The sequence below is a fragment of the Eurypyga helias genome, unplaced genomic scaffold, assembly GCF_000690775.1.
Source record: "Eurypyga helias isolate BGI_N326 unplaced genomic scaffold, ASM69077v1 scaffold9549, whole genome shotgun sequence".
Classification (NCBI taxonomy): domain Eukaryota; kingdom Metazoa; phylum Chordata; class Aves; order Eurypygiformes; family Eurypygidae; genus Eurypyga; species Eurypyga helias.
The window spans coordinates 46,431-68,811 of NW_010270117.1; the positions used below are offsets into that span (position 1 = coordinate 46,431).

The 22,381-nt window shown below is 42.1% G+C and overlaps 1 protein-coding gene across 1 annotated transcript in view; it reads right to left on the minus strand.

Moving 5' to 3' along the window:
• The window catches only part of TNC (tenascin C), a 47,927-nt gene that overhangs the window by 14,589 nt on the left and 10,957 nt on the right, over positions 1–22,381 (minus strand). Inside the window, exons 10-12 of the mRNA XM_010158324.1 lie at positions 13,382–13,654; positions 11,077–11,349; positions 2,813–3,085 (exon numbers count right to left, since the gene is read on the minus strand). Coding sequence (XP_010156626.1) covers positions 2,813–3,085; positions 11,077–11,349; positions 13,382–13,654 — 819 coding nt within the window. The remainder of the gene's footprint in view (positions 1–2,812; positions 3,086–11,076; positions 11,350–13,381; positions 13,655–22,381) is intronic.

Here is a 22,381-nt window from a genome sequence, read left to right on the forward strand (position 1 = left end):
GCTGCGATGGGAGGAAGAGAAATTATCTCAGCATGGGCAAGTTACCAGTTGCAGGACCAACACAAACGACATGGAGAAAACGGCAAATACCAGTCCTGCCCTACTCATCCTTTCCACATCCAAAGCCCATGGCTGTTACCAGATCAACTGCCTTGCTGACTTCTTGAAAGAGAAGGAAAACCAGAGAGGAGGACAGGGCAGCAAAATGTGAACACTGCAAGACTATCTCAGCATGGGCAAGTTACCAGTTGCAGGACCAACACAAACGACATGGAGAAAACGGCAAATACCAGTCCTGCCCTACTCATCCTTTCCACATCCAAAGCCCATGGCTGTTACCAGATCAACTGCCTTGCTGACTTCTTGAAAGAGAAGGAAAACCAGAGAGGAGGACAGGGCAGCAAAATGTGAACACTGCAAGACCTTTCCTCCCCCTCCTTCCTCCCGGCAGGTGGGTGGTTTGCTGTACAAAGGGAAGAGGTCAGACCCTCAGAGAGGGTAGCCTGGCAGTGCTCAAACCGGATTCCCCCAACTGCACCAATTACACTGTTTGTGGACCTGATCCCTGAAGGCGTTTGTGTATACAAGGGTACGTGCCCATGGAGGGAAGAAGAAAGCTGTGAGTGATAAATACAAGGAAGGACTTTCAGTCTAGATTATTCTCCTGCCTTCACTTCCATGGTAGTGTTTGATTTAGGTTCGCTGGTCTGTTTGCTAGCTTTGTTCCAGCTGTTAGTTTACTATCTGCTCTACTAAAGCTAAAGACTCTCTAGGTAATTTGTTCCTTGCTCACTTGTATCTTGTACACAGGCCAAAATAAAGCAAGGCTGAACATAACCCTGAGCTACCACCCCCTTCAGGGATAGAAACGTTCCTTTGCAACCAGACTGGAAATGCTATAAATATACATATGTTTGTCTAATCATCAACTCCTAAATAAGAAACCAGTGAGATGCCTTGGTGGCCACAGCCACCCAGTGTGGTGTAACCTGCTGTCTGAATTATTTAGCTGGATTTTTGTGGCTCCAGCTCTGTTATCAATTATCCATGGGCTATTTACATCTGACAAACATCTTTTGGGCTATTTGCTTCAGCAGGTGACATGTGCTAAATCTCCCTGAAAGAACTGAATAAGAATGTAGTCATGAGGAAAATGATAACTCTTAGTGGTTTACCATAAATATCCTGGAAGTCAGTGAAAATGGGGACATGCTGCTAATGAGTGCCGTTGACTTTAAACATCCCTCTCCATTATGAGTCAACCCTCACGAGCCTGGAGAGAGGTGGATGTGATGGATGTATGTTCTGCTTCATGTAAATGTCTGGGTGAGTGTATATATGCCCTTGCTGTTTATTCAGCGGATGTGATGGCAATCAGTGGAGCTGCTCAGAAATGGGGCTTCCCATGCTAACAACTGACACCACGGACATTAAGGTGAATCATGAGGTCACGCTATTTCAGGAAAAAGCTGTACAATACTGAGTTATTGTTGTCCCTTTTCTGTGTGTTCTCTGGAGTACAGTGCTACAGCTGAGCAAATGCCCCTTTTATGCTTTTCTGCTGGCTTCCTCACACGTGGAACTTACCTGTCCCCTTCTCATTCCCCTCCTCACAGAATTCTATTGAAATTATTATATTTTCAGAGCAGCAAGCTCAAAACTTTTAAGAGAGAAGATTCAGTTCACAGGACAGTCCTTCATTTGCTTTAGATTTAAATGTTTCAAAATGAAACCATTATTTTGGTGGGAAAAAAAATAAAAAGCTTCATTCAAAAGTGCCAAAATGAAATGCTTCAAACTATATATATACATTTTTTTTAATTAATCTTGGGAATTCAGCCTAAGCCTCAACAGCTTTTTACTTGACTAATATCTACTTAATTTCATAGAAAAATAATACAAGAAAAAATAATCCATTTACAAATAGCAAAAAATTCCTTCTCGTCCCTGACACTGAGGAAATGATGTTCTGGTGGAAATTTTTCAGAAACATATGGAGGTTTAGGCTAACTTCAGACAGCAGACATTTGCAGTTTTCTTTACAATGCTTCTTCATTAGTGTGAGACTATGAAAGGTAAGAACTCCAGCTCTGTGGAATTGGCATGCTGCAAATGAGGGTTAAGGCCTTGGCATTTTCAAAACAAAAGGGCATGAACAGGCAGTCATACCTGTATGTTTTCTTCTGGATGGTTTTTATCTGGGTAAGTCACTAAGCTAATTTATATCAAAATTTTTGACACACAAGAATGAGAATATAAAACAACTTCTGCCGAGGGAGTTCAAAGTTTTCATTTTCAAGAAACTCAAGTCTATTTTGAATTATCAAGCATATGTTCCTCCTGGTAAGATCAGTCTAAGTTAATGGTGCTTAGTCCTATGCTGCTGAAGCCATAAATAAACTTCTAAATAGCTCTGGGAAATTCATTTTGTCATACGTCTTTTCTAGGGAGGTAAACAGTTGTGGACTGGTGATATGCAATTAGTCCCAGGAAATTACTGAAAAAGGCTGATACAGAGACAATATTTCTTGGCTCTCAGAGCCAGTCTAGCTTTAATTGCTAGACTCTGCTGCCTAATCCAGATCATGAAAGTAATTAAATAAAACCACATTAAATAGATGGTGAAGAAGCTAAGGAATCTGAGATAATTGATTACAAATAACTACACCCCACTGAACCAGTAACTTGGATAAGGGACATGCAGGAGAGAGTTCAAAGACCTCAGTAACAGTCCAAGTTGGCTCTGAAGAGGAGAGATGCTGAAAAAAACAGGCATGAACATGTTACACTTTTCCTACTGCAAAGACAATACCTGTGGTTGCTACTGCATTGACGGGCTGCGAACGCCGTCCACTGCTAACTCCATAGAGCTCAATTTCATACTCAGTGCCCTCTTTCAGCCCGGTTATATCGTGGGTGCGCTCATGGCCTGGTACTATTAGTTCCAGTGGATCAGATTTCCTTTTGGTATCCCTGATTTTTAGAACAAAACTGTCGAAAACCCCATCATCTGCAGTCCAGGACAGACGGAAACCATCTGGAGTAGCATCTGAAACCAGAAGGTTGTCGACCTCGGGTTCTGCTTCTAAAAAGGGAGAAGATAGCAGTAGGGAAAAGAAACAATTTTTTAATCAGTTCATTAGTGACCTGCCTGAGGTCTGGATATAACATACTGCAAGAATCCAACCACAGTTCAAAGAAAGGGAAACAATCTGCCAGCTATTAAAAAAAAAAATAAGAGGAGTATTAGCATTATACACGTACTGAAGAAGATACATGTCAGTGTGTGCAGGCCCATTCAAACTTTCGCTCTTTAACAGCAAATCCACTGCATGGACATACACCATTTGCCCCTGACATGCAAAGTGACACATGCTAACAGTAAGATTCGTGTGCATTTCTCCCTTGCTACCTATGTGAAACCTTTATGTATGATAAAAACAAGCTCTTGTTACAGAACTGCAGGCATGCCTGTAATATTGTCAGGTCTCTCTCTGTTAGGAGGGCACACAGAAGCCACTTGAGAGTCTTTTTCTTCATGCAAACCCCTAATTTCATGCACTTCTGGCATCTGTGATGCTCCGATCGGATGAATCCTTTGCTTCTATATGAAACAAAAGCCAAAGCAGCAAAGAGGAGTAATGAAAATTCATATCCCTTAAGAAGCAGACTTAAATCCAAATGCAAGACCTACTGTATTTAGTGAAAGAACCCACTCAAGAGGATCCCAGGAGCTGTAAGTTAATTACCAGCGAAATATCTTTAGCTTTGTATGGTCAGGCACTCTTACCTATAGAAATGCTACTGGAGTGGTTGCTGTCTTACAGCATGTCCAATGCACTTTCTTCCACAGAAAGACCTTATGATTTATTTTCTCATGAACCCCCAATCAGGTAACCCCCAGCTTTAACTGCTGCATAGTCAGCAACACGCAAAAGAGACTTGATGGTTATGGGGCTAGAGAATCAGTCTGCAATGATTTTTCAAGGAAGTACACGTTGCTGGAAAACAGCAGCTATGATAAGGTTGAAAACACGAGCTAAGGCTTTCTGGAGAGCGATGCCAACTGTATGGGCGGCAATTGCAGCACTTGATGGTCTGTGGGTGGAACCCATACAGTGAAAGAAAGGTGGCCAAGGGCAAGAAATCCAGTATGACTCTTCCTGAAGGTCCTGTTGGTTGGCAAGTTGGAGAATGCTAATGTGCCCAGCAGATGTTAACAAGACGAGCTCTCACATGCAGCCAGTTTTTTTTAATGAATTTGGTTAGAAGTACCTGCATGACCATACCAGAACCTTTCACCCCTCAACCCATGTCATGCGTTGCTACAGGTTCCCTCATAAGAACAAAAAGGAAACATGAAGTTAAAAGGAACAGAAATTCATTGGTGAACCTGTCACAAATCAGGAGGAGTTATGTGTAGCCACGATGCAGAAAAGGATGCAAAAGCCAAGGTTTGCTTTGCAAATGGATTGCATAAAACATCTTCCATGTGAGAAGAAAAGCAAGAAAGGAAGGGTGGAAGAGAACAAATTGTTCACATTAAAATACCTGTAACAGCCACAGTGCTTAGGGGCTTTGTTTGGTGCCCCTTGGCAAAACCATAAAGCATAACCTCATAGCCAATGCCAGTAATAAGGCCTTTAAGCTTCAGTTGCCGCTGGGCTCCTGTAAGGAGGAACTCCTGTGGGTCCAGCAGCTTGCCAGAATCCACCACGACTACTAGAAAGTTGTCAAAGGCATTCTCCGATGCCATCCACGACACTGTGAACCCATAAGGGTTAATGTCAGAGACTGTTAGGTTTTCCAGTGGGGGCATGGCCTCTACAATAAGGGAAGGTGCAAAAACACACACACAAAAAAAAAGAAGCGAAAAACATTATAAATTAGAAAGGGTCACAGATTCCACCAAACATAAATCCCATTTTCCCCCAAAATATGGATTTATTAGAAGTGCATAGCCAGGACCACAGACAAGGATTTTCAATGGAGCCTCCAGAAGTTAGATGCTCAATTCTTAATTTTCATCAAGCGTGTCTCAGCACGTCATCTCACAAGCTCCATTGAAATTCCTTCCAAGCTCACTGCATAAGCACATTTCTTCTATTACATCACGAGACAGTTATAACCAAAACTGTTTTAGAAATTCTATGCATAAAGCTTTAATTTCCTTCCACTTGTGTCCACCATCAGTGCTTTAGGGACAAGCCTCAACTTTGGCATTCACAATTCCTGTATTTTGCTTCTTTACCTCTCTACTTCACATATCTCCAGCTTTTCTTTTCAGTGGTGGAGGGGTCAGAGATGCCAGGGCTGCCAGAAGGACACTGATCAGTCAGGGTCATAGCCAGTGCAAGTACTAAACACTTGCAAGATTGCTTTTTGGGGGGGGATAGGAGAGAAGCCAGAGTTTGCAATGGCTAAGGGCAGGAGCTAATGACTGCAGAACAGAACAACAATCTGTCCAAAGAGCTTCATCAGCAGTTTCTACTGTGGTATGTTACCAACTTAAAGGAATTTCAGTGAGGGGGTATTTTTATTTTTCACATCAGAATGACATTTGTCAAAGTTTAGAGGCCGTGGATCAGCTTCTCAAAACTTTCCTACCAAGTCTCTGAAAAAAAAAATTAAAGGCCAAATTTTCACAAGATAGTTGCTCAGTTTATTTTGCTCCCTCGAAATCCCTCAAGTCAAACAGGAAGATCAGCTGGCTTTGCTAAGCCTTGGCCTGGATCCTGGATCCCAGACATTGCTAGTGCTTCTCTAAATCATTTGACAAACCTTGCTTTGTTGGCTCAGGATCTAAATCATCTGATCATCCAATTACTAAAATTCCACTCACTTAAGAAAATACTTTTTAGTTAAACATACAACTTTCTCTAAGGGTTTTGCATTTGGTTTTGATATTTCACAACTGTTGAAAGTAATGTTCTGTTAGAACTCGGCATAAAAATTTCCTCCTAAAGTTTTATAATTTATAATCTATGTTTTGATATTTACACATTTGGGTGCCAGAGATTCAGATTGAATTTACTCAACTTAGAAGCAAGAAAGCTGCAAAAATGTCTCTAATCAAGCAACCCCAATGATTCACATATTGGTTTGGTCTCAGGAAAGTTGAGTAAATAAATTAAGAGCCCAACATGACAAAATTATTTTCATAGGATAAGTGTTGAGTGACACCAACACTCTAAAACCAGCAGGTTTATATGAGCTGCTGGCACATCCTTCTGCTGAGTCGAGTGCCCCACGTTTACTGCGCTGTGGGAAGCTTCCTCTCGAAATACTAATGTCCATGGTTTATTTTCAAAAAGGAAGCATCTGCGCTCCTGCAAAAGAGCTTTGAAAGACTTCGAAGCAGAGTTCTCACTTCTGACTATGTGACTGAATGTCATCGGGGGCAGACCAGAGCTGGTGCAAAACGCAACCATTTGCCTTTAGGAAAATGGTCATGGACATTGCCTTTCCCCGAAACCGTCAGCTCAGATTCTGTGAGGACTGCTGCTATTGCAACTGGTGTTCCCACTGCATGTGAATGAAGACAGGAGAAATGGGAAAGGTCCTCAATTTCTCCATTAATCCCATTTGGGACACCCATATGTCTATGTGAAAGCCCTAGTAATACACACTGGCCACATAATACATAAAAGATGAACTCTGTGGCATTTATTTGATCATCAAGGAGGCACGTGATGTACAACCCATCTCAGTCAAAATCTAGTCAAATATTCAGACATAAGGGATGTGTTGAGGAGACATCACAGGACAGGAGGTGTTCTAAAATCCAGTCCTCTCTGGATCTTTCAGATACAACTACTCTTAGGAAAATTTCCCTCTCAAACTTTGGGAGTTAAAAAGAATTATTATACGCGGGAGAAAGACCCCAGAGGGCTCTCAACTCACTTTAAACGAGTACTCCTCCAAGAAGTTTTTTTTTTTAAGGTCAACATGACCGGTCTGACCCATCCTTGCACTAAATTTACAAACAAACCCATTGTTGCTGGACAAGATATTCAGTGCTGTAGAGAGGCTTTTTTAAAAAAAAAAATCCGTGATGGAATATATATTTTTATAAGCCAATAAATAGACTCTCAAACCTTTTAGCATGTACCTGTCATGACAAAAGCAGTGAGGGGCTCTGTGTGAACACCTGCATTGGTGGTCCCCTTAATGTTAATGTCATAGCCAGTGTAATCTAGCAGGCCTGAGATGTGAGCGCTGCGAGCACCTCCTGACACCGTAAGCTCCTGGGGTTCATGTGCTGCATAGGAATCTCTAATGTGTATAACGAACTTGGCAAAAGGCCCATCTCTTGTGGTCCATGAGAGGTTGAAGCTGTCGGGAGTAACGTTTGTGAGTGTGAGCGTGCCCAGCTGTGGCTCAGCCTCTGAAGGAGAAAGGAACACAGGTGAAGAGACGGCATTACTCCGAGGGGCTGGGGGAATTAGCAGTGGAGATAAGCCTGAAGATAAGGCTGAACTTTTTAGCTTTGTTTTGCAGTGGTTGAAGGGGAAAAAAAAAAAAAAAAAGCATTGCAAAAGCTATTTTGTGAAGTTTTGGAAAGAAGCCACTGAAATTAGTGCTGACTTTCAATTTATTTTTTTTCATTCAATTTTCTTAAATAAACTCAATTTTCCTAATGAAATGTGGGCCTGATTTACAGAAGCACCAATAGCGCACAGTCCTGTGGTAAAACCACAAAAATTGCAGGAACTCTGCACTGGGAATTTAATGGGAATACAAACCCACAGCAATTCCAAACTAGATAAAGCAGGATTCAGGCAGGAATTTGATGAGCCCAAAACAGACATCCTTGAAATCCCAGGTCATCTGCTGTTTAGTGTTTCTCTTGCCTGGAGTTTTAGATACTTTTAATTTTGGACCTTGAAGTTTACAGGGGGTTTCAATCCCAACAGTGATTATCTCAGCACTAATCTCAAGCCAAAACCTCCCTGCACTCCACAGATAAGGTGTTCCTCATCTTCTGATTAGGCACAATCAGACAATATCTAATAGACTGAACAAAAAGAAATCCCACAGCATAGCTGGTGCTCTCCTTTCCCACTGTTCAGTGGTCAGGGCACTTCCTTAAGAAGAAAAGACTTTCCTTTTCTGCTAGAGGAAATTCAAAATCACATCTCTCCCTGGCAGGAGACAGACATGGCCTTTAGGCTATAGGAGGGGGAGAGCTCCTTTGCCATCCTGTTATAAAGCTAATCCATTTAGCATAAAATGATTAAAGATTCATTAGAGCACAGAGAGAGCACAAACATCACCCGGCAGCCAGGTGGTCAGAGAATCCTGTGTCTGCTCTCAGGACTGATTTTCCGCTTCTTTCTCTTATCAATTGAGTATACACCAAGAACACCTTGTGAAATGCAGCCAGTAAGATACAGGAAAATAACTACTTAAGTGATTCATGCTGGGAGAAAAATAAGAAAGATGTATCCTATTGACAAAGAGAATAGTGGAAGAATAAAATCCTTTTTTTATCTAAAATATGAACTGCTGCAAGATGTTCCAACTTTTACTCCCATCCCTCATTGCAAGACTTTCAAATAATAGTCCACCTTCTTCTCTGGAATTGTGTGGGAACAGGTGAAATCAAGTGGCCCCAATTAAGGACACATGCTGTTGTCATGCTGTCAACCAGTGACCGTCAATGCCTTCATGGCGGACAGTGAAGATGTCACCATGTAAGCATGGTACTTCTGAAGACAGGGGTTGAGATGAGAAAATGTCCACAAAGCAAACAGACTTGGGTGGAGAACCCAGAGAAACCAAGCATGGAGCATCAGCCCCACATGCAGGTCAAAGAGGACAAACCGATCCTTTCCAGTCTCATCCTGAAATAGCCACATTCCTTCACATGCCACTTGTATCCAGTCAGGCACGGTCACATCATGACACCCAGACTCCAAAGAACAGTTCATGCAAAATAAGTTTAAATTAAGTCTTAGTGATCTCCCACCATCCTGGAATCACCACAGGAAAAGCTCTGACATCCTGTGAAACAAGACAGGTCTTAGAGAATCAAAGGTAGGGATGCAAGTGACAGAGTGGTGGGCTGACCATCAAGAAAGGGTGAACTTGGGGTTTGAGCCCTGCCCTCTGCTGAGAACACATTACAAAAACAGACAGAGAATGTCAGAACCAGCACAAGGTGGCCAGACCACTCCATGCAGTTTTGGTTGGTCATTTAGCATGCTGCATGAAACTCCCAGAAGAGATGCAAATGTCTTGGAAGACATTTGGTTTTAAGAACAAAGACCCAAAATGGCATGCAGGTGCCTCTCCAGGCTGATAAGACATGAAGGCCTCCCACCCACAACAAAGCAAGTGAGGGTGGGATGAACAAGAACTTTATTCCCGAGCAGGTGCAAAGATACTCTGTGAAAACTATTAACCATCTGGAGCAAGTCAATTATATATACACAGAACTTGCAGACAAGTGTATATATAAGGAAACCAATTATGGTTTACAACTGGCTCCCTTAATGCTGGGGGCACTTTTTCAGCCTTTTCCATCAGCCCAGATCTCTCTTTTTCCAAGCGTTCTCAAGCCCAGAATATTTCAACCTCCCCTCATAGTGATCTCCCTATAATTTACCAAAGGAATGATGATGAGTTGGAGCCTCGTTTTAGAGCAGTTCGGTGGACAGCAAAAGAAAGAAGAGAAAAAAGCAAACCTGAAAGGTGAAATACCTGTGGTTGCCAGTGCTGTCAAGGTCTGACCACCTTGCCCATCAATTACACCATGGAGTTGGACAGTGTAATTAGTGGCAGCTTTGATGTTGGTAACTACATAGCGCCGGGAGACCCCTGGCACGGTGTGCACCAGGGAGTCCAAAGGGAAGTCAGAGTTTCTGACTTCTAGAATAAAATGGTCAAAGGCATTGTCCTGCGCTTCCCATGTGAGAGACATGCTGTCTGAGGTAGCATTTGATACAGTGAGTTTGCTAAGGAGAGGTTCCTCTACTACGGGAAGAAAAACAAATGGAAATGTATCGCAATTATTAAAACCCAAAGCAACAAAATAATATAGGAGTTCAAATTCACATGAGCCACAGGTCTCAAAGATCATCTACCCTTGTGTTTCTCACTGTTTTTCTTACCACCACCCCTGCAGTCACCCTGCCCATGTTACTCATGATTCAATAAATATATGCAACTGCAACTCTGTGTTACCTGATCACTGAAAGTTAATACTCTGCTTAATGTCATTGACCACGTTAATCTACTGCTACAAAATGCTGTGACAACTTTTCCTAAGATCATGTCATCAGGAAAAATTTGGCAGAGATATTAAATGATCACAACATGAGCTATTACCTGCCTATTATGATGATGCTTCTCTAGTCTCGTCCTCTCCTTCCATTGCCATACTGTAATTGGCTAAAGCGCATCAAACATTTGACTTCCCTGTCTTTTCTGGAAAAGCTGTGGACTGTAGAACCCTGAGATGTGCAATGTGCGAACAACTAAATGCCTACCTATTTCATTTGCCACCATCAAGTTAAATGGATTCTTTCAATCTCTCATCCAGTGTAAACTGAATTCTGAAGCTGATTTCAAGAATTGCATCTGTCTTGTAGGAGTTTGCTGTAACAGACTGAAATATGCCTGAAATCTATTTAGAGAATCAGAATAAAAACTATATCTAGAAATCAGCTTATCTGAGAGAAATAGTGTCTCCTCTGTGCTGTGTGACAGGTGCAAACACATGTTGCAAGGCTAACATCAGGAATCATCTCTCACTTGGTTCTGGGAAAAATTGTTTTGCTTCTCATCTGTGTCAGAGGTTGCCCCAACCTTAATGTTTGAACATGAGCAATCTTAGTGTGTGAATGAAATCACATCACAATGTCATTGACTGACTTTGCTGGTTGGGACAGTGGATTAACATTCACAGTTCAGAATGTCTCCGGCAGGTCTTCCTCAGAAGGTGTCAAACAATGAGGTAGAGGATTTGGTAATGGGTAGGCTGATGGGGTAGCTGGGGGCAGGCAAAGGGGCACAACCTGTAAAGAAGAGTTAGAAGAAAGGAGAGTTAGCATTGAGGTAGGTTTTCTATACCTGTTGTAGCTGCAGCACTTATTGCCTGTGTGCGGAAACCATGAGAGATCCCATAGAGGTAGACAATAAAATCAGTGCTGGGGGAAAGCCCTGAGATATGAGCAGTTCTTGAATTGCCTGAGATGTTGAACTCCATGGGCTCCAGCAACCTGTTAGAATCAATAATTTCAATAGTAAAGACGTCGAAGTCGCCATTGGTGGTTGTCCAAGAAAGGTTGAAGCTTTCAGGAGTAATGTCGGAAACGGTTAGCTCACCAACTTCTGGGTGCACTCCTGAGGAGGGAAACAACATTGGTCAGAAGGGGACAGCCCTGTGCCTCCTCCTGCTCAGAAATGCTGTGCTTCTCTCTGCTCATGCTGGCAGCGCTCAAAGCTGCCGATGGAGAAGAGGGTTTGAGTAAAAGCTTGCTACAAGCAGATAGGTGCAAAGGGGAAGAAATCAAATGAAAGCATTTCAAACTGTTAAAAAAAAAAAAAAAGGAATATTAAACCAAAAATAAGCTTTAAAGCTGTGTTATTTCCCTTTACCTCTAGGAGCAGCCTTGTGTCTTTGAGGTCTGAGCATGAAAACAGATGCAAAAGAACTTTTCTGAATGCTCCCAGGGTATTTGGAAAAGTCAGCTTCCAGTTTTAGGAGAAGATAAAGTTAGAGCTATTGCTTTATCCAAAGGAAAATGTTGTGTTTTGTTTGCTCTTCTGCTTTCCCTTTCAGCTTCAGCCTATGAAAGCTGGCATGTAATTTTGGATCTGGAGCCAAAATTCAAACCAGTGATAGCTGCCTTGGGGTTTCTTCCTCTCTGTAGATATCCCTGATGCGTCACAGGAAGGCTCAGAGCATTCTGACAATTGGAAGTCCCCAGAAAGGAAAATTTTGAAAAGCCGGGTGCTGAGCATGACCCAGAAAGGGAAGGGGAAACCTCAGCAGGGCATCTTCTGCTGTTTTCATTAAGTTAATAAAATGAGAGCAGATTGCATATTTAGGCAGGACACCCATGATGTCTGTTTTCTTGTTTTTCCCTCTACAGCTCCCTTTGTCTAGCCACATTTGTCTAGTTTCAATGGGCAATCTGCTACCAGCTCACACTGGACTCTCAAAGCACAGGACTTCTAGCCTGCAGTGGGATGCAGCCCAAGGCAAGCGCCTTGTGCCAGACACATTTCTATCTAAGGCAGGCTGCTGAAAGCGTTATTGAAACAAGCAAGCCCTACTGCATTTCATGTTTTAATTGTTTAGTTCTTATGCGTGCTTTTATCCCTTCTGAGCCGGGTAATATGTGCTTGGGTAAATCAGACATGAGCAAGCTCTGCCTATCTCACAATCACAGGAGGATACAAAGGTCCCTAAGAAAGCCCAGAGGCAGAAGATACTGTCTACAAGAAATTATCTTAAGGAAGAGCCACTGGTGCTCTTTTATTGCCAATTAATTCATACTCTGTTAATTACCAATGATCATAACACCTGGAAGACTCAGTGAGCCATACAGGATAGATGTAGGTATAGATTTACCTCTCACAGTCAGAGCTCATAAGGTCTCATTTAAAACTGCTGTCTTTCACAAGATCAGCCTGAAAAGTATTCTTGTGTCTATGCAATCTTCTGATAATGCAGGGCTTACCTTCCTTCTTTCAGGTTGGTTTTATGCCAGGGTAGCTCTGCTGAATTTGGTCATCTTACATTATATCTTTCTCAGACCAACCAGACTGTTTAACAACCTTACGTGGCTTAATATACGATAATACTCTTGGTAGGAATTAGTGTTCTTCCCTATATGAGAACCTATAGCAGGTGTCTGTCCTTATCCTTGAGTCAGACACACACGCTATACCCCTGAGTTTGTATTTACACAGAAGCTAATGCATAATTTCAGAAGTAACTTCTGAAGTGTAAAAACTAAACATATTCGCAGGATTTGATACCCTGGGCTATAAAGAAAAGATTTTTATAATTTTTACAAGGCAAGCTGGGTTTTCCCAAGCATGTACCACAGCCAGTTCGGGTTTTGCTGTTAGTGTCAACCAGCAGAGAAGCGAGTAAAGGGAACAAAACAAGCCATTCTGAGGTGAGGGAAAAAAGCATTCCTAAAGTGAAGGGTTCCATGAGGGCACTGAGACTCTTATTGGAAAGCCCAATCATGAGACATTTCCATGCCAGAGATGTTCAGCCAAGCTTTAATGAGCTCAGTGCACCCCATGCAAAGCCGACGAAGTGAGCAAGCTTTGCCGAGCCGTTGCAATAGCTCTGGCTCACATCCCCGCCTGCAATGAAAGGGAGCCATGAGACTGGACGAGCAAGTTGAAAAGATACCTGTCATGGTTTCAACAGAAAGGGGTTTGGTCCTGTAGCCTTGAATCACACCATGAAGTGTGATGTTATAAGGAGTGTTGGCCTTGAGGCCTGTAACATTTACAACGCGCAGTCCACCTGGGACTGTGATATTCCGTGTTTCTTCAGGATTGTCAGACTCCTGCACCTGAATGATAAAGTTCTCATAGGCCCCGTCGGCTGCTGTCCAGGTGAGCTGGAAACCATCCCAGCCAGGCTCTGATACTGATAGTTTTCCAAGCTCAGGTTCCTCCTCTGAATAAGGACAGAGAGTCAATCGGTTACTCAGGTTACAGGCTAGTGGTGATGACGTGTTGTTTAATGACGTTTCGTGTTAATGAATTTCACTTGCAATCAGTGACACGGAGATGCACCCCCCACACACACACATTTACATTCTCAGCTGCCCCAGATAACTTGCAGTCTCTTCAGAGACAGGGCGAAACAGAAGAGAAAGAAAAGAACTGTAATAATAAACAACCACCACATTAATGCTAAAAGACTACTTGCAAAAAAGAGCTTATAGACTATCTTACAGCTGCAAGCGTTTTGCCAACACTAATTACAACTCCCCGTGAGACAGGCAAGTGTTGCAATAACCACTTCACTGCACTATTAACAACTCAGTGTTTGCCATTATGAAGTGACTGTGAATGCTGCAGTAATGTCTGTTGTAAGGATAGGGAGACACTGAGTTTGGAGTAGTTGGGATTCAGATGTATATGCAGTTCATTGTGTCTACATGAAGGATGCAGTTCATTCTTCCAAACTATTTGTAATCCAGAACAATAAAGAAGGGGAAAATTCCTCCATGTCTGAATGTCTTTAGTTTAATGGATTTGTCTTCTTTACATTACATTCTGTCTGCAAAACCTTCCTGAGGGCAGAGAAGGTCGGATTTTCTGAGTTACTGATATTATTCTAAAATTTAAATCTGCATTCACAGCAGTTAACATCCCCATAAGTCATCACAGGGGTGGCCAAGGAAGTTGGGAACCATCAGACCTATCTCTCTGATGCTGTTAAATCTGAAAGCTCAGGATATTTTCTCATCAAGAATAGAAAGTCTTCTTTTACAGAGGCAATACAATCAATTCCCTGAAATTAGCAGTTGTATGGGAAAATGACAAAGTAAAACCTGTTTTTTTTCTACATGGAAAATCTTGCCATATGATCTATCTTTGGCCTATGGACTACCATGACTTTCTAGTACTTTTCTTATTTATTTGCATTGATGGACACATAAGCATTATAATAAGAACAGAGTCTATCTGAATAATCCCAATATGCATGAGCAAGATTTGTAAGAGAAAATGCACAAGGGAAATGGATCTGATTTGTCAGTTGTAAACTTCAGCTTTAAGCTTCATGCATATTTTAAGGTAGAAGATAAAGGAGCACTGGAATAAATCAAAATTAGGCCCGGCAACATTACTCATATAAAGTTCCCCCTTGTAAAAATGGAGTGCATATTGTATGACTGCTGCATAGCCTTATATAGGTAGGTGGGGTTGTATTTTCAGAGGTTGAGCACTCATAGATCACAGTCAAATATCTTCAGTGAGATGCACCAACGTATAGTGAAATGCTGCTACTCAGGAACACAATTTTTTTGTGAGATTTTCCCATCTGTTAGAAAGGAAGAGATTGTTTAGGAAATAACACAATGATGTTCAAAAAACCCAAGCATGAATCCAAAGCTGGTTTGCTTTATCAGGAACAGAAATGAGATTCATTGAGGCAAAATATGAATCCTCTGAAAATAATGCTGTTTAGCTGAAAAAGAGAAAGCAGGACAGAAAAGGAACTGGTTGTATCAGAAATAACGATCTTTTGGTGGCAACAGAAACAAACAAAACAAACACATTTCCTTAAAATTAAAATGAAACTAAACCAAAAGTTATAGTAAGGTAAAATCTTGTGAGTAAAAGCTTGATTATAATAGGTAATGCAGTAATCATCACAGCTTAAAAGCAATTCAGATTTCTCTGAAGAGTGCTCAGTTTCATTCACCTCCAAGATGCAAAGTCCCTTTCCCTAGTTTCTCATGCATGCCTGAAATGGAAGTGCACACAACCTCTTCATGCTCTCTAGGGATCAAGAGATTCTCATACAAAATCATGCACCAACTTGGAGACCTCCAAATGCCTCATCCATAAAGCATCCAACATATATGACAAAACAGTGACAACGTCATGACAAATGATATCAAGGGATGATGTTTCTTCCTTTAAAAAAAAAAAAAAAAGAGAGAACAAACCATTGAGAGATGAGACTGCTCTGGCCTTGTTGTAGGGGTGAAATTATCTATGTGTTTCTATGTAAATATTTTATCTCCTGTTGTGAATTTGGCTTTGGGTGATGGACAGGTACAGTCATTAGTCTCCAGCTAGGTTCTCCAGATATGGACTTCCGCACTGGTACTTTGATCATTACTGAACTGAGCCCTGTGGCTATAAGCCTGTTTCCTCATGAAATTCATGTAATAAGGATAAGAGGTGAAAGTTTTTAGAAAAGTATACTCCCAATGTGTTACAATCTTTTTTTTTCTCTGACATCACCACTTTCATGCCAATGCTGCAAACTGCAACCTCCTTGCAATCTTTCTTGTGTTTGAGCCACAATCCAGATAAACCCCTGTAGCATCTTGCTATTTTCATGTGCCTGGTAAATAGCAGATGCATCAATCTCTCTCTCTGCATGCAGTTTGAAAAGGGAGAATTGATGCTACATCGCCTTAAAAGCTGCATGGGGCATTGTCCATGCTGCATCACTCAAGGCTCTCATTCCATAGCAATAAGAATTTTATCCCGTGCAAAAGGAAGAAAGAAAAATAAAAGCCACCAAACCCCACCAGCTAAGAAGGAAATGCATCACTCATAAAGCCAAGGATTTCTGCAGTGGAACAGCAGTAAGAAAATGAAGTTCTGTATTTCAAAGCAGAAAAGACTAATGAATCCATATGAAAATACCTGTAGTAGCTAGGGCTTCCAGGGACCAAGAGAGCTGACCTTGAGTGCTTCCATGGAGTTTAATCTGGTATTGTGTGCCAGCTGTGAGATTGATAATTTCTGTTTCTCGATGATTTCCCAGCAAAAAGATTTCCTGTGTTCTGTTTAAACTGGATGGGTCTTTCAGAGTGATAAAGAACTGATCAAATACCTCATCCTGTGCTGCCCAAGACAGGGTTAAACTACGGAAAGTCCTGTGGGTTATATTAAGGTCATGAAGAGCACCAGTGGCTTCTGAGGTGGGAAGGTGAGTGGGCACTGAAAGCAGAGCATGAGCATCAGCGCTGGGGTTTGTTAAATAACTTAGCTCTGTAGGTGCAGGATTGGCAGGATTAAGTGATGTTTCATTGATTGATTCTCCAGGTGTTGTGACTAGATGTGCTAAACAGAGGTAAATTACAGGTTAAAATTTCCTGATAGTAAAACCCCAAATATACCAAAAGACAGCTAACACCTGCTACACAGCAGTTTGTGTGCTTGGCAGTAAGAGCTCTAAGAACAGAGAAAACAGACAGGTAGTTCTTTTTTGGAGACTGAATCCAGGCCACAAGCAAAGGTAGCATCATCAGGCACAACATGGCTCTCACATAACCACACTAACGAGCAAGATCCGAGCTGAAGTGCTTGCAGCAGAGAAATGGGCACATCCTCGGTTGATGTAAATCAGTACACTTTGATTACCACCAAAGAACTTTGCTAATTTACATCGGTGAGGAACCTTAAGTCTTTCAAACATGCCTGTTACCTTTACTAGAGCATGTCACTAATTGCTCTTGAGACAAACTGTAAGTGGAGTGCATGCCAAATATCGCAAACATATCCAGATCCAGACTGAGAAATCAGCCACAGCATAAGCATGCTAAACCTCATCCTATCCAATCGAAAACAGGCCTGGAGGAGATATCCATCTGGATACATGCAGAATTTCCAAAAAAGGTCTGGGGAGACACACACATCCTTACCTAAGAGCTAGGACAGAAAGAACTTGAGCAATCTTTCTTTAAAGAGATCCAAAGGAACAGAAGTGAAAAAGACTTGGCCTTCAGCATGCTGACTGATCTGTGAATATATCCTGTAGCACAGTCAGATTCTGAAAATCTGAGAACTGTGGAGAGCACAGAAAATGTGTTTCCGATCACAACTGCAAGGCAACAGGCAGGTGATTTTTCTGACATGCAGAATTATCTCCTCATTAGTGGAAAACCACATCATTTCACACCTCAATGACTTCCTTGCTTTCATGCTCCACTTGCATTCAATTAAGAGAGAGCAAGTCATCTAGCACCGTCAATCTGATTAGCACAAATATGTACTCAGGATTCAGCATCTGTCTCCAAATTCACACATGTATACGAATAAACATGTTTTCAGAAGAGAAAGATCAATTAAAACCATTTTCAAATAAATGCAGAAGTGTTAGCTTGAAAATCAACTCTCAGGACAAATACAGATGTAAAACTATGGTTTTCTGCTCACCTCCAGGAAGTAGAGAAGCCTGTGAGGTAACAGTGATTTATATATACATATATCATTGATATTCTTGATTTAGGTAAGGGGTGTCCTTAAATTACCCAGCACAAGGCCCTGCATGTGCTGCAACCTGAAGGCAGCCCTGTTGTCATCACACCAGCATACCTGCAATGGTAACCATTAGCATGATCCCCTCTTTCTCAGCAAGTCGACTGTCAGAACTATTACCTGACTGCACCAGGGTTACTGGACTCATGTGACAAAGCAGGAGGACATGCAGTGTGGAACCGTTAGCCTTCTGCAACTCTCAGCTGCTCGTGCACAATTAGATACCAACTGGCTCTTTCCTGTTCTGGGAACAAGTGAAAAACTATGGCATCGAACAAGTGCACTGGTACTTTTTCAGCCTTAACATGCATAGTGGTAGCTGGGCTGTACTACGGAGTGTTTCTGCAGAAGACATGCACAGATGGAGTGAACAGAGCAGTGGGGAGGGAAAGGTAGCAGTATGTGACACAGGTACAGCTCCATTCAGTGGATGGTCCCACTGGGAAAATGCCATGCACCCTGGGTTGGAAACCAAGGACAAAATATCCAAAAATATAATGGGGAGAAAAAACAACAAAAAAAAAAGGCTGGCATTACACTCCCGATCTACTGAGGATCCGTGAGAAAACCCTGTGTAGTATTAGTCAAAACTCACTTCTCATTTTCCCTCATTTTACTTGACCACTGCTACTGACATTTCACCCAAATTCCTGCCAGTTATAGCATAACCACACAAGGACTTGGTTACTCTCAACTGAACAGGAAATACAGCAGCAGTTCAACTGTATTATACAAAAACTGAGGGAGCAACCATCAAAGTGGCATTTTAATTCAGAATTTTGTTGTCACAAGTGGATTAATTTTCTTGTGCCAACTTTAACAACTACATGGGAGGTTGCCACGTACAGATTGTCTCATGGAGCACACATTACCTCTGAGTTTTTCAGATCTAATTCTGAATATTACCTTGGGTTTAATGACTTAACTCCACAACTGAATTTGTGAACTCTACAACTGAATTTGTGGATGAGAAAGAGTGGCCTACCGTCTACACACATATATAAACGGAGATGTACCCCACATTAGGTTCATGTCTGATAGAAGAATACGTGGCTTTGTATACAAACAGGTAACAGGTAGAAAAATGATGTGAATACATGGAAAACACTCTGATACTACAGACAGTATCAGTGTCCACAGTTTAGCAGATAGAGTACTGTAACAGAACACGGAAAATTTAGAAAGCAGTCGAACTGTAGGACAGCAAGACCAATGGCGTTCAAACATTTGACTTAGGAACTAGAGCAATAGATGAGGAGAAGAGAAAGAGAGCTCTAGGACCCCTAGGTGGGTGGATGACAGCCAGATAGAATGATTCATGGTGGCAAGATGAATGAATAGTAGATGCCAAAGAGCTGAAAGCTATGTGGAAGGGAAAGCGGATGGACAACAAACATACGCTCCTTCTCAGACTGGAAAACTTCTCAATATCATTCTCTTGGTGAAATCTTCAGGCTGAAAATGGCCTAAATATGTCTATACTGCTGTTGCTAGCCTTTTGAGGAATTCCACTGTAACGCTTCATTGATGATTTTAGTACAAAGAATGTTAATGTCCTGCCAGGACATTTTCCTTGGGATGGAGCAAGCAGTATTCTGCATTATTTCTTGCTTCTGTCTCTTGGTTTTTGTATTATTTGCCAAGAGGGGATATCAGCCAGTTTCACTGTGGAGTGTCTCATCAACTGAAGCACACTGTAAGAGATGATGTCCTACCAAGGTATTTTCATTGTTTCAGGCCCCTTTGGCTAAAAGGCTTTCCAGTCTCTCAAGCAGCTGATTAAACTGGGCCTGCAGTGCCTGTCCTCCTCTGAATTTCATAAAGAAAGTGTTACAGTCTATCACAAGCCAGAAACACTACAGTAGCTACCATGAAAAAATCTCATGTTTAAGAGAGCTTCCAGGGAATCTCAGAAGAGTAATCACCTGAAGAAATTGGACAATCTTTACTGGCAAACTTAGTCTCCCAGTGGTCAGCACTGCAGTTTCCCATTGAACTGGCTCACCTAGTTGTCTTCCTAATGTGTCTTTGTATAAAAAGTGAGTTTGTATATAAAAGGGTGGCGCAATCTAGTCTAGTAGAAGCCAGGAGAGGAAGAGGGACTGACGCACAACACAGACAAGGGTCTTTGGTAAACAGCATAAATCTTCTTAAAATCATTCGTCAGAATGGAAAAGTTACTTCTCCAAGCCATGCTCCCATGTGCAACTTGCTTCCAGAGGCAAGACAATATCACAACCACAATTCATCAACAGTTGCTGCACAATCTGGGTCCTTCAGCAGAGGAATTTGAGGCTGGCGCTTGGTTTCTCTAATGTCCACTCATTTATCTCCACAGGCCTCTCATGCCTGATGTATTACCATCCGTCCTCCTCCCGGACCCACATTGTGTTATGCAGGCAGGGTTCCAGAACCAGAGCAAGAGAAAACAAAGCTGCAGTCTGACTGCTCAACTTCCTCAGAGCTGGGTTACGTGCTCACCCTACAGATTAGCTGTTAATCTGATGTAACATTCTCAAGACATGTTGCCAGAAAGGTTCTTCCAACTAGTAAACTAGCTCATTTTCTTTGATTTCTGAAGTGGTTCTAAACCAAAACCTTAGTGCGATGCTGGGTGGGACCTCTAACAAATAAGCAGTACCTTAGTTTGTGATACCTTCGTTAATAACAGAAAGGAAGTACCTGTTGTAGCCACAGCTTCCAGAGGAGAAGAGCGCTGTTCTCCAGCCAATCCGAACACCTTGATTTTATAGGAAGTGTTAGCTTGGAGGCCATCAATCACAGCACCTAGGGATTCTCTGGGCAGGAAGGTTTCGGCAGGGGGCCCAGCTGCCAATGACACTTCCTTGTACTCCACCACAAAACTACTGTAGACTCCTGTATTTGCATGCCATGAGACACTAAAGCCGTGGTCTGTTACCCTTGAGACCACAAGGTCCCTCAGTGCATGCTCCTGCATCCCTGAGGTCTCTGGAGAAAGAAAGCTCCCAGAGCCAGAAAGCTCCTCCGGGTCAGGAGTCCTTGCCTGCATTAGGGTTAGACTATATAGAGCTACAAAGAAACAGACAAGCAAATGGCAGTGTGAAATATTTAGTCTTTCCTTTTCAGCAAAACAAAATAATATTTAGCAAATTTCACTTTATAACCTTTACCATCCCTTGAATGCAGAAACACGGACATCAGTTAAACAAACCACTTTGTCAATTGAGCTGCCTTTCAGATGGATAAAGAGACAGAAGCAACAGAAAGATGCCATTCTATACCACGGAAGATTTTGTCACATGTCCTTTGCTAGAGGTTCACGAGCTCTGAACGTTTCAGCTGTCTGTGTGTTGAGCGTTGATATACAAGAAAAGATAACTGAAAGAATGTGAGAGGGGACAGAAGGCACCAACAGACCTTCAGCTCTGGGGCTGAAAGAAGCTTTACCCTCACTGACATAAAATTCACCATGCAAACAAACAAAAATAAAGTGAGGGGAACTCCTGAATACCTGCTGGCAGAGAAACCTGACTCAACCATCACGAGGCTGGAAAGAATATAAGATGAAAAACTTGCAATCTGGAGAAGCAAAGGAAACTCTGAAAAGAAAAACTCTCAGCCCTTCTGCAGTCCCTGGCTCCTTTGTTCAGTGGGGATGGCACATGCCCCTCTAAACAGCGGGACTGTCTTCTCCACCCACTGAGAAGAGCTAGTCCAGTCCCAGCTGTGCTACTGGCATTTTCCACTTCAATCATTCCACTCTCTCTCCCTCGTTCCTCCAAGTACTCTCCCCAGCAGTGCAATGGACCTGAGGTCCCCCATAGCTCTGCAAGAGAGGGTAAAACAACAAGTTTGTTTGTCTTAGCCTTAGGATTTCAGGACCTCCCAAGTACTGGGAACATGGATAAAGAGGACTGATTTGAGGGTAGACGAAAAAGCAAACTGAAGAAGAGACCTCTTGTCTTATACCCCACAGACTTACAGAGCATTTCTGCCTCCCCAACTGCTTGTGTTTGTCCATTCCTAAGCAGGAAGAAGGTCACAGAGACAGGTTATGTCAACTACTGCTGTTGCTTCTAAGGAGCTGACTGCAGAGAACTCTTTGTTTACAGGCTACTCTGAGTAAAGGCTTAAAACAAATACACTGACCAGATGAATGTATTAATAAAAAGCCTAAAAATCCAAACCAGAAAAAAGAAGCCACATTGTGAGACTGGAAGGTGGTGCTGGAAAGACCAGACTGTGAAATTCCACAGCATGTTGTTTCTGCCTTTTCACCATCTATGCATACTTCTTTTGAGACCACTCAGTCCTCAGACAGAGAGAGAAACAGGTAACTTTGGAAAAACTGAAGCCTGCTCACTCCTACTACATAAACTTTCAGCTTCCTTTTGTACCTGTGTGTCTCAAG